Raw genomic sequence first — 15,070 nt, forward strand, 5'->3', positions numbered from 1 at the left:
TAACACTAATTTGAATTTATATTAGCTTAACTTTAATAGTATGCAAAAACTTTACTTCTATACAGCTCTGTCCCCATCCCCATACAGCTACTGATGTCACAAAAGCACATTTTTCTGCACTGTGTTCAAAAATATAGCCTACTTTTTTAAAAATGCACATGGCTCCTAAATCATGTGAAAGCAAAAAATGAAGTTACAAGAATACTACCTTTTATAATTGCCCATGCATTTACCTTTTTTTTTTTTTTTTGGTACGCGGGCCTCTCACTGTTGTGGCCTCTCCCATTGCAGAGCATAGGCTCTGGACGCGCAGGCTCAGCGGCCATGGCTCACAGGCCCAGCCACTCCGCGGCATGTGGGATCTTCCCAGACCGGGGCACGAACCCGTGTCCCCTACATCGGCAGGTGGACTCTCAACCACTGCGCCACCAGGGAAGCCCGCCATGTATTTACCTTTAATGGAGGCATTTATTTTTTCATATGGTTTCCAGTTACTGTCTACAGTCCTTTAATTTCAACCTGAAGTACAGACACCCTTTAGCATTTCTTCCCAGGCAGGTCTAGTGGTAACAAACTCCCATAGCTTTTGTTTAAGTGGGAATGTCAAAATTTCTCCTTTGTTTTGCTGGGTATGGGATTCTCGGTGTATAGGTATCTTCTTTCAGCATTTGAATATATCAACCCACTGTCTTCTGGCCCTCAACATTTCTGATGAGAAATCTGCTGAAAATCTTATTCAGGATTGATTGTATGTGACAGGTCATTTCTTGCTGCTTTAAACATTCTCTCTTTGTCTTTCTATAGTTCAATTATAATGTGCCTTGGCATGGGTCTCTGAGTTTATTCTACGTTAGAGTGTGTGGACTTTCTTGAATGATTATATTCATGTTTTTCAGGAAATTTGTTAAGTTTCTGTCTTTATTTCTTCAAATAATCTCTCTTCCCCCTTCTCTCTTTCCTTTCCTTCTGGGACTCCCACAACGTGTATGTTGATCCAATTGATGCTGTCCAACAGGTCCCTTAGGCTCTGTTTCCTTCAAATTCTTTTCCTTCTGTTCCTCAGACTTGAACATTTCAACTGTATTATTTTCAAGTTCACTAATTCTTCTTCCTGCTCAAATCAGCTTCTGAATAACTCTAGCAATTTTTAAATTTTCAGTTATACTTTTCAGCTGCAGAATTTATTTTTGGCTTCTTTTCATGTTTTCTATCTCTTTACTGATACTTCCACTTTGTTTATATATCATTTTCTTGACTTTGTCCACATCTTTCTTTAAGAAGATGTTGGGGGTAGGAGTTTATTAATTAATTTATTTATTTTTCCTGTGTTGGGTCTTTGTTTCTGTGTGAGGGCTTTCTCTAGTTGTGGCAAGCGGGGGCCACTCTTCATCATGGTGCACGGGCCTCTCACTATTGGGCCTCTCTTCTTGAGGAGCACAGGCTCCAGACGCACAGGCTCAGTAGCTGTGGCTCACGGGCCTAGTTGCTCCGCGGCATGTGGGATCCTCCCAGACCAGGGCTCAAACCCGTGTCCCCTGCATTAGCAGGCAGATTCTCAACCACTGTGCCACCAGGGAAGCCCTGCATATTTTTAAGATCACTGTTTTAAAGTTTTTATTTAGTAATCTGTCACCTGGTCTTTTTCAGGGACATTTTCTATTCATTTCTTTTCCTTTCAATGGGCCATACTTTCCTGTTTCTTTGTATGCCTTGTGATCTTGTTGTTGTTACTGTTGAAAACTGGACATTTAAACTTTTTAAGATGATAACTTTGGAAACCAGATTCTCCCACTTCCTCAGGGTTTGATATGGTTGTTTTGTTTTATTACTGTATGGTGTCTCTGTACTGGAGATCATCCTGAGGTGTAAAGTTAGCCTTTTCAGAGCCTGTGTATTTCCCTGGGCATGCACAGTGACCACCTATATTCCCCTGTAAGTGTGGTTGCTTTTGAATGTCTTAGCCCTTGATGTTAGGAATGTAAAACGGTGCAGTGCTGTGGCAAACACTATGGTGGCTCCTCAAAAATTAAATAAAGAATCATCACTTGACCTAGCAATTCCACTTTTGGGTATATACACAGAAGGACTAAAAGGAGGGGCTTGAACAGATATTTGTACACTCATGTTCATAACAGCATTATTCACAATAGCAAAAGGTAGAAATAACCCAAATTTCTAGTGATAGATGAACAGATAAACAAAATGAGATGTTTACATACAGTGGAACGTTATTCAGTCTTATAAAAAGAAGGAAATTCTGATACATGCTATAACATGAATGAGTCATGAAAACATTATGGTAAGTAAAATAAGACAGACACAATGGGACAAATACTCTGTGATTACACTTATATGAGGTACCTGGAACAGTCTAATTATACATAGAGACAGAAAGCAGAATGGTGGTTACCAGGGCATGTGGAGAAGGAAAAATGGAGAGTTACTGTTTAATGGCTACAGAGTTTCAATATGAGATGAAGGAAAAATTCAGGAGATGGACAGTGGTGATGGCTGCACAGCAATGTAAATGTACTTAATGTCAATGAACTGTGTTTTTCAAAATGGTTTAAATGATCAATTTATGAACATGTGACATCACTTATATGTAGAATGTGAAATATGACACAAATGAACATATCTACGAAACAGAAACAGACTCACAGACATAGAGAACACACCTGTGGTTGCCAGGAGGGTGGGGGGAGGGAAGGATTGGGAGTTTGGGATTAGCAGATGCAAACCATTATATATAGAATGGATAAACAAGGTTCTACTGTATAGCACAGAAAACTATATTCAATATCCTGTGATAAACCATAATGAAAAGGAATATGAAAAAGAATATCTACATAACTGAATCACTTTGCTGTACAGCAGAAATTAACAGATTGTAAATCAACTATACTTCAATAAAATTTTTTTAAATGGTCAACTTCTGTTATGTATATTTTAATGTAATAAATAAAATGGCAGCAAGAATACTATGATTCATTTATAAACAAGTATTTATATGTAAGTACAAATACAGACAGAAATGTATCTGAAACGATGATCACCAAAATGCTTGTGGCTGTTATCTCTGGGTGGTAGGATTTCAGAGTGATTTTAACTTGCTTATTTATACTTTTCTGCATCAGTGTGTGTATTATTACCTTTATAGTCATGGGGGTAAAAACGCAAGCTAACTATGTGCATTTGAGGAGAGGGGCAAATGAATGTTCTAAATTCACTCCAGTATTGCCTATTATGAGTGCTCTAAATGTGTTACATTCGGATGAAAGCTAAAAATGTGGACTACCCTGAGTCCTCCATAAGAAGATAAGAACTACTTGTATTTATACTTTGCTTTAAGTTACTATTATTTTTCTTTAAATGTTTTACTGAAGTATATCATACATACATACATATATCACACACATAACCATAAAGCCACATAAACTCAGCCCCACCCAACAGTAGACAAGCAGATTAAAGTTTTACTGAGCTCTGCCCACCAGAGCAACACCCAGCTCTACCCACCACCAGTCCCTCCCATCAGGAAGCTTGCATAAGCCTCTTAGATAGCCTCATCCACCAGAGGGCAGATGGCAGAAGCAAGAAGAACTACAACCCTGCAGCCTGTGGAAGAAAAACCACATTCACAGAACGAAAGACAATATGCAAAGGCAGAGGACTATGTACCAGGTGAAGGAACAAGATAAAACCTCAGAAAAATGACTAAATGAGTGGAGATAGGCAACCTCCCAGAAAAAGAATTCAGAATAATGATAGTGAAGATGATCCAGGACCTCAGAAAGAGAATGGAGGTGAAGATCGAGAAGATGCAAGAAACGTTTAACAAAGAACTAGAAGAATTAAAGAACAAACACACAGAGGTGAACAATACAATAACTGAAATGAAAAATACACTAGAAGGAATCAATAGCAGAATAACTGAGGCAGAAGAATGGATAAATGAACTGGAAGACAGAATGGTGGAAATCACTGCCACAGAAAAGAATAAAGAAAAAAGAATGAAAAGAAGTGAAGACAGCCTAAGAGACCTCTGGTGAAACATCAAATGCATGAACATTCGCATTATAGGGGTCCCAGAAGGAGAAGAGAGAGAGAAAGCACCCGAGAAAATATTTGAAGAGATTATAGTCGAAAACTTCCCTAACATGGGAAAGGAAATAGCCACCCAACTCCAGGAAGTGCAGAGAATCCCAGGCAGGATAAACCCAAGGAGAAACACACCAAGACACATAGTAGTCAAACTGACAAAAATTACATACAAAGAAAAATTATTAAAAGCAACAAGGGAAAAATGACAAATAACATACAAGGGAACTCCCATAAGGTTAACAGCTGATTTCTCAGCAGAAACTCTACAAGCCAGAAGGGAGTGGCATGATATACTTAAAGTAATGAAAGGGAAGAATCTACAACCAAGATTACTCTACCCAGCAAGGATCTCATTCAGATTTGATGGAGAAATCAAAAGCTTGAGCACGACCAAACCAGCTCTACAACAAATGCCAAAGAAACTTCTCTAAGTAGGAAACACGAGAGAAGAAAAGGACCTACAGAAACAAACCCAAAACAATTAAGAATATGGTAACAGGAATATACATATCGATAATTACCTTAAATGTGAATGGATTAAATGCTCCATCCAAAAGACACAGGCTCGCTGAATGGATACAAAAACAAGATCCGTATATATGCTGTCTACAAGAGACCCACTTCAGAACTAGGGGAACATACAGACTGAAAGTGATGGAAAAAGATATTCCATGCAAATGGAAATCAAAAGAAAGCTGGAATAGCAATACTCATATCAGATAAAACAGAATTTAAAATAAAGAATGTTACAAGAGACAAGGAAGGACACTACATAATGATCAAAGGATCAATCCAAGAAGAAGATATGACAATCATAAATATATATGCAACCAACACAGGAGCACCTCAATACACAAGGCAAATGCTAACAGCTATAAGAGGGAATCGACAGTAACACAATAATAGTGGGGGACTTTAACACCTCACTTACACCAATGGACAGATCATCCAGACAGAAGAATAAGGAAACAAAAGCTTTAAATGACACAACAGACCAAATAGATTTAATTCATATTTATAGGACATTCCATCCGAAAACAGCAGATTACACTTTCGTTTCAACTGAACACGGAACACTGTCCAGGATAGATCACATCTTGGCTCACAGATCAAGCCTCGGTAAATGTAAGAAAACTGAAATCCTACCAAGCATTTTTCTGACCACAACGCTATGAGATTAGAAATAAATTTCAGGGAAAAAAACATAAAAAACACAAACACATGGAGGCTAAGCAACACATTACTAAGTAACCAAGAGATCACTGAAGAAATCAAAGAGGAAATTAAAAAATACCTAGAGACAAATGACGATGAAAACACGATGATCCAAATGATGCAGCAAAAGCAGTTCTAAGAGAAAAGTTTATAGCAATACAATCCTACCTCTAGAAACAAGAAAAATCTCAAATAAACAATCTAACCTTACACCTAAAGGAACTAGAGAAAGAAGAACAAAAACTCCCCAAAGTTAGTAGAAGGAAAGAAATCGAGATCAGAGCAGAAATAAATGGAATACAAACAAAGAAAACAATAGCAAAGATCAATAAAACTAAAAGCTGGTTCTTTGAGAAGATAAACAAAATTGATAAACCTTTAGCCACACTCATCAAGAAAAAGAGGGAGAGGACTCAAATCAATAAAATTAGAAATGAAAAAGGAGAAGTTACAACAGACACTGCAGAAATACAAAGCATAAGAGACTACTACAAGCACCTCTTGCCAATAAAGTGGACAACCTGGAAGAGATGGACAAATTCTTAGAAATGTATAACCTTCCAAGACTGAATCAGGAAGAAACAGAAAATATAAACTGACTAATCACAAGTAATGAAATTGAAACTGTGAAATAAAATCTTGCAACAAAGAAAATTCCAGGACCAGATTTCTTCCCAGGTAAATGCTATCAAACATTTAGAGAAGAGCTAACACCCATCCTTCTCAAGCTCTTCTAAAAAAACTGCAGAAGAAGAAACACTCCCAAACTCATTCTACAAGGCCACCATCACCCTAATACCAAAACCAGACAAAGACACGACAAAAAGAGGAAATTACAGACCAATATCACTGATGAATATAGACGCAAAAATCCTCAACAAAATACTAGCAAACAGAATCCAACAACACATTAAAAGGATCATACACCATGATCAAGTGGGATTTATCCCAGGGATGCAAGGATTCTTCAATATATGCAAATCCATCAATGTGATACACCATATTAACAAATTGAAGAATAAAAACCATACGGTCATCTCAAGAGATGCAGAAAAAGCTTTTGACAAAATTCAACCCCCATTTATGAAAAAAACTCTCCAGAGGGTGGGCATAGAGGGAACCTACCTCAACATAATAAAGGCCATATATGAGAAACCCACAGCAAACATCATTCTCAGTGGTGAAAAACTAAAAGTATTTCCTCTAAGATCAGGAACAAGACAAGGATGTCCACTCTCATCACTATTATTCAACATAGCTTTGGAAGTCCTAGCCACAGCAATCAGAGAAGAAAAAGAAATAAAAGGAATACAAATTGAAAAAGAAGAAGTAAAACTGTCACTGCCTGCAGAGGACATGACACTATACATAGAGCATCCTAAAGATGCCACCAGAAAACTACTAGAGCTAATCAATGAATTTGGTAAAGTTGCAGGATAGAAAATTAATGCACAGAAATCTCTTGCCTTCCTATACACTAACAACGAAAGATCAGAAAGAGAAATTAAGGAAACACTCCTATTTACCACTGCAACAAAAAGAATAAAATACCTAGGAATAAACCTACCTAGGGAGACAAAACACCTGTATGTAGAAAACTATAAGACACTGATGAAAGAAATTAAAAATGATACAAACAGATGGAGAGATATACCATGTTCTTGGATTGGAAGAATCAACACTGTGAAAATGACTATACCACCCAAAGCCATCTACAGATTCAATGCAATCCCTATCAAATTAGCAATGGCATTTTTTACAGAATTTGAACAAAAAATCTTAAAATTTGTATGGAGACACAAAAGACCCCCAATAGCCAAAGCAATCTTGAGGGAAAAAAACAGACTTGGAGGAATCAGACTCCCTGACTTCACACTATTCCACAAAGCTACTGTAATCAAAATAGTATGGTACTGTCACAAAACCAGACACACAGATCAATGGAAACGAACAGGCAGCCCAGAAATGAACCACACGCTTATGGTCAATTCGTCTATGACAAAGGAGGCAAGGATATACAATGGAGAAAAGACAGTCTCTTCAATAAGTGGGGCTGTGAAAATTGGACAGCTACATGTAAAAGAATGAAATTAGAACACTCCCTAACACCACACAGAAAAATAAACTCAAAATAGATTAAAGACCTAAATGTAAAACCAGACAGTATAAAACGCTTAGCGGAAAACAAAGGAAGAACACTCTTTGACGTAAATCACAGCAAGGTCTTTTTGGACCCACCTCCCAGAGTAATGGAAATAAAAACAAAAATAAACAAGTGGGACCTAATGAATCGTAAATTCTTTTGCACAGCAAAATAAACCATAAAAAAGACGAAAAGACAACCCTCAGAATGGGAGAAAATATTTGCAAATGAATCAACAGACAAAGGATCAATCTCCGAAATATATCAACAGCTCATGCAGCTCAATATGAGAAAAACAAACAACCCAATTCTAAAATGGGCAGAAGACCTAAATAGACATCTCTCCAAAGAAGACATACAGATGGCCAAGAGACACATGAAAAGCTGCTCAACATCACTAATTATTAGATAAATGCAAATCAAAACTACAATGAGGTATCACCTCACATCGGTTAGAATGGGCATCATCAGAAAATCTACAAACAACAAATGCTGGAGAGGGTGTGGAGAAAAGGGAACCCTCTTGCACTGTTGGTGGGAATGTAAATTGATACAGCCACTATGGAGAACAGTATGGAGGTTCCTTAAAAAACTAAAAATAGAATTACCATATGACACAACAATCCCACTACTGGGCATATACACACAGAAAACTGTAATTCAAAAAGACACATGCACCCCAATGTTCACTGCAGCCCTATTTACAATAGCCAGGTCATGGAAGCAACCTAAATGTCCATTGACAGATGAATGGATAAAGAAGATGTGGTACATGTATACAATGGAGTATTACTCAGCCATAACAAGGAATGAAACTGGGTCATTTGTAGAGATGTGGATGGACCTAGAGACTGTCATAGAGTGAAGTAAGTAAGAGAGAGAAAAACAAATATTGTATATTAACACATATATGTGGGATCTAGAAAAATGGTACAGATGAACCGGTTTGCAGGGCAGAAATAGAGACACAGATGTAGAGAACAAATGTATGGACACCAAGGGGGGAAAGCAGGGGGTGGGGTGGTGGTGGGATGAATTGGGAGATTGGGATTGATATATACACTAATATGTGTAAAATAGATAACTAATAAGAACCTGCTGTACAAAAATAAAGAAATAAAATTCAGATCAAAGACTAAATAAAGCTATGTAATCTAAAAAGAACAAAAACACACAAAAAAAACAAATCAAAGACTTTGAAAGTGTTTTAGTGGTAAACCTTCATATGCAAGTAACATTTAAAGCAATCACATTATTTCAAAGTTATACTTTGTCTAAAGTAACCCCCACCCTCCTTTTTTGGTAGCACCATAAATGTAGTAAAATGTCTACTATATACTAAGTACTGTCCTAAACATTTTACATACATTCACAGATTTAATTGTCAGTACAGTTCTGTGAGATTCAAAGAATTTTAATAGGGACGGGTGGCTAATTGATAGCAGTGATGGTTTAAATCTGGTAGTGTAAGGACTCCAAAACCCACTATTATTTTTCTGATATCATGTTAGTTAGTTAACTAATAAATTGCTATGAATGAGAAATAACAGGAACCATGAGGAGAAAGACAGAGCTTGAAGATCATTTAACCAGATAAATGAGCTATGGATGTGAGAAGGTATACAATAAGCAAAGCACAAAACAGGAATAAACAAGGTTTGTGAGACACTAACTGAATTTATGTGGTTTCTAAAGATGACATGAATCAACTGTTTGTGCTATTATTGTCATACATTGTCATAGTTCTACATATGTTTTATGCCCCATATTATTACTTTTACTTTAAACAGTCAATAATCATTAAAAAGAAACTCTTAAAAGAGAAAAACATTATATTTACTTACATACTTATAATTTCCAGCATGCTTCATTCCTCTGGGTAAATCCAAATTTGTATCTGGTATGATTTTCCTTCAGCTTACAACTTCCTTTAACGTTTCTTGTACTGTAGACCTACTAGCAACAAATTCTCTTGGCTTTTGTATACAAGTATCTTTACTTCACCTTTGAATGCTGTTTTCATTGGACTCAGAATTCTAGGATAATGTGGGTATTTTTCTTTTATTGTATCAAAGATGTTTTGGTTCATATTGTTTCTGATAATAAAACTTTAATCATTACCCTTTCCTCAGACTGTTTTATCTCTTTATTGTTACCTTTCAGTAATTTGCTTATGATACGTCCTGGCAAGGTTTTCTTTGTGTTTATCCCGTTTGAAATTGGAGTTCCTTGGATCTGTGGGTTTACAGTTTTCATCAGCTATTATATCATGTGATCCTTTCTGGACTCTTTTCCTTCTGAGACTCAAATTACATGTTGGATCATTTGATTTTTTATTTTTTTTACTTTTTTCTCTCAGTACTGCAGTTTGGATAGTTTCTATTACTATCTTTGATTTCACTGATCTTGTTTTCTGTAGTGTATAATCTGCTTGTTTAACCCATTCAGTGAAGCTTTCATTTTACTTCACTTTATTCTAGATCTTTCATCTGAGTTCTACTTTGTTCTTTTCAATATCTTCTATTTACCTCTTCATTATGTTCATGTTTTCCTTTGAAACATATGTTCATTATGCTTTCCTCTAAATCCCTCAACATATTATAATAGCTGTTTAAAATCCCTGTCTGCTTATTCATTTGATCATCTATTTTTTTTCTGGGTCTATTTATATTTCCTGATTTTTCTCTTGATTTTGGGTCACACTTTCCTAATAACTTTTCATTGGATGTTGAACACTCTAAATGTTTCATTTTGGGGTATCTGCAATTTTGGTAGTTCAGCCTTAAAGAGCTTTAAAGAATGTTCAGCTTTATTGTGGTAGTTCAGCTTTCAAGACTTCTTTTAATTTTTATTTATTTTTATTTTATTTTTTAAATTAATTTTTATTGGAGTATAGTTACTTTACAATGTTGTTAGTTTCTACTGTACAACAAAGTGAATCAGCTCTCTCTCTCTCTCTCTCTCTCTCTCTCTCTCTCTCTCTCTATATATATATATATATATCCCCTCTTTTTTGGATTTCCTTCCCATTTAGGTCACCACAGAGCACTGAGTAGAGTTCCTGTGCTATACAGTAACAGATCTGCTTTTAAGCTTCGTTGGTGTGGGCATATGGTAGCCTTTAAGCTAGGGCTACTTTCACCTTAATATTAAGGCATGACCCTTCTGCAGTCTCTACTGAATGCCCCAGATATTCAACAAAGTCTCTTTACTGTGTCTGGTCAGAACTCTACTATCTCTCAATCCTCTGTTAACTCTGGGAACTGTCTAGCTTATAGCCCCCTCCTGGTAGTTGTTCTGTCCCCAGTAACTGTTCTTTGCCTAGCCTCCTAAAATCTCATTCTAAGTATGCACAGCTTAGTAGTCAGCTAAAGACTCAATGGGACCCTGTGCAAATATTTACAGCTTTTTCTTTGGATATTGCTCTTGTTCTGATACTCTGCCCCACAAGTTCCAGCCACTGCAGCCTCCCTGAACCCTAGTCTCTTCCTCCTCAATTCAGTGAGAACACCACACTCTGCTTGGAATCTCCTTCCACAGCTATGACCCTGAAAGTCTCCCTAGGCAGAAAATGAGGACCATATTAGGGCTCTCTCCTTTTGCTTCCCTCTTCTCACTGATCAAAATCCTGCACTGACAGTTATCCAATGTTTGAAAACAGATGTTTCACAGCTTTTGTCCAGTTTTTTCTTTATTTACAATGGAGTGCAAGCTCAAATCCATAACCATTACTCCATCTTGGCTATGAATGTAATTCCCCTCTGTAATTATTTTTTATTTATTTACTTTTGGAATATCTTATTTACAAGTATTTTTTTCATTTTTATTTTTTTAATTGAAGTATAATTGCTGTACAATATTATATAAGTTACAGATGTACAAGTTACCATCTGTACAGATGTACAGATAGTGATTCACAATTTGTAAAGGCTTTACTCCATTTACAGTTATAAAATATTGGCTATATTCCCCATGTTGTATAATATATCTTTGTAGCTTATTTTTTCTTCCTTGTAGCTTATTTTATACCTAATAGTTCATACGTTTTACTTCCCTACCCCTATATTGCTATTCTAATTCTTTTTTAAAAGGAGTGATATGGTGATACCTGTTATTAATTTTTCTCCAATCATGAAAGTGTTAAAAATCATAAAAGTTTTAAATGTTACTCTTTGCAAGTCACCTTAGTTTTAAGTAGTACTCAACAATAATCAACTTTATTTAGAAACATATTTTGCTCAATTTACAGCCATGCTAAGATAAACTGTAGCAAAAATGGAACTGCATTCCTTACATACAATTTATTTAATTTGAATTCCATAAAACCATTTCTTTGTAAGTAGGAAGAGGTTTATTTACTTTTTTTTTCCAAATGGCTTAAAACAACAAAAATTTATTCTTTAATTGTAGTGATCAGAAGTCTAAAATTGGGACTTCCCTGGTGGTCCAGCAGTTGGGACCCCACGCTCCCAAAGCAGGGGGCCTGGATTCGATCCCTGGTCGGGGAACTAGATCCCATATGCCGCAAACTAAGAGCCTGCATGCCGCAACTAAAAGATCCTGCATGCGACAATGAAGATCCTGTGTGCCGCAACTAAGACCCAGCACAGCCCAATAAATATTAAAAAACAAAAACAAAAAAGAAGTCTAAAATCCAGGTGTTGGAAGGGCTGTGTTTCTTCTGGAAGCTTCAGGGAAGAATCCATTTCTTTGTCTTTTCTAGTTTCTAGAGGTCAACTGCATTCCTTAGCTTGTGTCTTCTTCCTCCATCTTCAAAGCATAGCACTCTAACATCTGGCTCTGTGGTCACATCTCCTTTTCTCTCACTTTTTCTCAACATACTGCCTCCCTCTTACAAGGACTCTTATGAGCCCACCTGGATAGCCCAGGATTAATCTCCCCACCTCAAGATCCTTAATTTAATCAAATCTGCAAGTTCCCTTTTGCTATGTAAGGGAACATATTCACAGGTTCTGGGGATTAGGACGTGGACATCTTTGGGAGGCCATTATTCTGTCTACCACAGAATGTGAGCGCCTGCTTTGTTTCCAACAGTAACCTGGACTCTAGGAAATCACAGATGAATGAACATGGCTTCTCCCCCTTGAATAGCTCAATGCCAGGCTGGAGGAAAGATTTTAGTTCTTATCAAATGTAAAGATCTTTGAGTTGATTATATCTTGTTTTTCTTACTATAATTAGAAAGCAAATAATTAGGGCAGCCATAAATAATTAATATAAACTATGTTTTATAGATGTAGATACAGTTTACTTTTATGAACTAATGCAAAATACACCAAGATAAAGAATAGGAGATGTAAAATAATAATTTACCTCTTATTTGCCTGTCAACGACTCTCATTTCCTTTCTTATCTTCAATGACCATTCATTCACCTGGGAAAAATTTTACAAAAGGAATTATAAGAGAAGTCAATATCCCCAATTCACCACATTTTAAAGAATTTTATATTAATTCTACATTTACTTCTGACACAAGCTAGAAATAATATAAATCTATTTTGAAAGAAACAGCCTTAGGGCCAAATTCTTTTTTTTTCTTCTCTGACCAAATTCTGTGTTTTTTTTCCATCTTTTTATTCACAGTACATAGAAGTCTCAAACTATTCAAAGATTCCTATCTGAAGGCAGTATGAAGCACTTTATACAAGCTCCCCAAGAAAGTTCAGTACCCTGCAGGTATATAAACATTTTTCATGAGGTGCCATGGGCATAGAAAGGTTTTATGGGCATCAGAAGATTTTCAATTTCTATACATAATTATTAAAAAAAAAACTTCTCTGCCTATGTGATAAGAATTCACCTTTTCCTTCTCCCCTTTAACAATTACACTTTTTCATTTTACAAAAGAAATATATTCCTCTAACCTATGTGTCTCTTCTTACCATGATAGGTTTCCCTGAGAGGCAAAAACCTCTGAAGCACTAAACATAGGGCCAACTAGAAATACTGCTATAGGTGTTGAAAAAGTAGTGAATGACTCTAATTATTACCAAATTCTTATGCATTTCTTTCTAATTCTTCAGTTTCAAAAATGAAGGAAAATCTGAGTTATCAGCTGATAAATCATTAAAACTAAATTTTACATTTAATCAATTATTGCTTTTTGGCATATGACACAGAAGTTCAAAAAACTAAGTGACACTGACACAGAAAAATCCTTTCCACTACCATCTACTTATTTATATTAACAGTGTTTCTCATCATTTTGAGTCTAATAAAACATAATATAGGGCTTTCTTCTAGTTGAGACTCCTCACGGTGAGGCTGTCTTCTCTGCATCACAGCCATGCCATCCAAGGACCCCCTGCAGTTGGCGCAGCCCTTCAGACACAAGAAGATGACCACAGCCATGGCACACTGGCTCCTTAGGTGAACGGGTTAACCCCAGAGATGATCCAACCACGCACAGCTACAATACAGCTACAAGTTACTGGGACTGGTTCTGCTTCTGGACAAGGAGCAATTTGCTGGCATGGACCTCGGTGTCTGTGTGAAGGGTGGTGGTCACACAGCCCAGCTTTTGCAATCCACCAGTCCACCTCCAAAGCCCTGGTGATCTTACTATCAGAAATATGTGGATAGGCTTTCAAAAAGATAAAAGACATCCTCATCCTGTATGACTGGGCATCGCTAGTAGCTGCAGATTCAAACATTTGGAGACCCTGGTGTCTGCAATTACTACCAGAAATCCTACCAATAAGCCCATCATGAGGATCAGGGTTCACCTTTATAATAAGCAATGGTTGTGGGATTTAAGGTAAAAAATAATAAAACAGGAATGGAATTGATGCTAACCCTTTAGCATTCATCCATGAATACATGAACTAAATGGCATTAAAAAATTAATATCCTGGGCTTCCCTGGTGGCGCAGTGATTGAGAGTCCGCCTGCTGATGCAGGGGACACGGGTTCGTGTCCCAGTCCAGGAAGATCCCACATGCCGCAGAAAGGCTGAGCCCGTGAGCCATGGCCACTGAGCCTGCGCGTTCGGAGCCTGTGCTCCGCACCAGAAGAGGCCACAACAGTGAGAGGCCCGTGTACAGCAAAAAAAAAAAATTCATATCCTTAAGATGTATTTCCAATAAATTTCACTTTTTAATGACTTTAAAATTATTTAACAAAATCTGTAAAATATTTATTATTCATCAACTCTAATAACTCCACCCAGATGAAATATTAAAGCACTTAAAAGTGGTTATACAATTTTAAAAGTTAATGTTAGCTTTAAATATATATATACTTTTAAGTGAAATTCACGTAACTATACTTAGCCATTTTTTAAATAAATTTTATTTATTTATTTATTTTTAAAAGTTTGGTTGCTTTCGGTCTTCGTTGCTGTGCACAGGCTTTCTTTAGTTGTGGCGAGCGGGGGTTACTCTTTGTTGCGGTGTGCGGGCTTCTCATTGTGGTGGCTTCTCTTGTTGCACTGCATGGGCTCTAGGCACATGGGCTTCAGTAGCTGTGGCACGCAGGCTCAGTAGTTGTGGCACATGGGCTTAGTTGCTCCGCAGCATGTGGGGTCTTCCTGGACCAGGGCTTGAATCCGTGTTCCCTGCATTGGCAAGCGGATTCTTAACCACCGC

The 15,070-nt window shown here is 36.9% G+C and overlaps 1 protein-coding gene across 1 annotated transcript in view; it reads right to left on the bottom strand.

Annotated features, from left to right (window-relative positions):
- The window catches only part of CHMP3 (charged multivesicular body protein 3), a 77,359-nt gene that overhangs the window by 40,148 nt on the left and 22,141 nt on the right, over window positions 1–15,070 (bottom strand). Inside the window, exon 2 of the mRNA XM_024743718.1 lies at window positions 12,797–12,857. Within this exon, the coding sequence (XP_024599486.1) occupies window positions 12,797–12,857 (61 nt within the window). The remainder of the gene's footprint in view (window positions 1–12,796; window positions 12,858–15,070) is intronic.

Source organism: Neophocaena asiaeorientalis, unplaced genomic scaffold (assembly GCF_003031525.2).
Source record: "Neophocaena asiaeorientalis asiaeorientalis breed wild unplaced genomic scaffold, Neophocaena_asiaeorientalis_V1.1 scaffold114, whole genome shotgun sequence".
Classification (NCBI taxonomy): domain Eukaryota; kingdom Metazoa; phylum Chordata; class Mammalia; order Artiodactyla; family Phocoenidae; genus Neophocaena; species Neophocaena asiaeorientalis.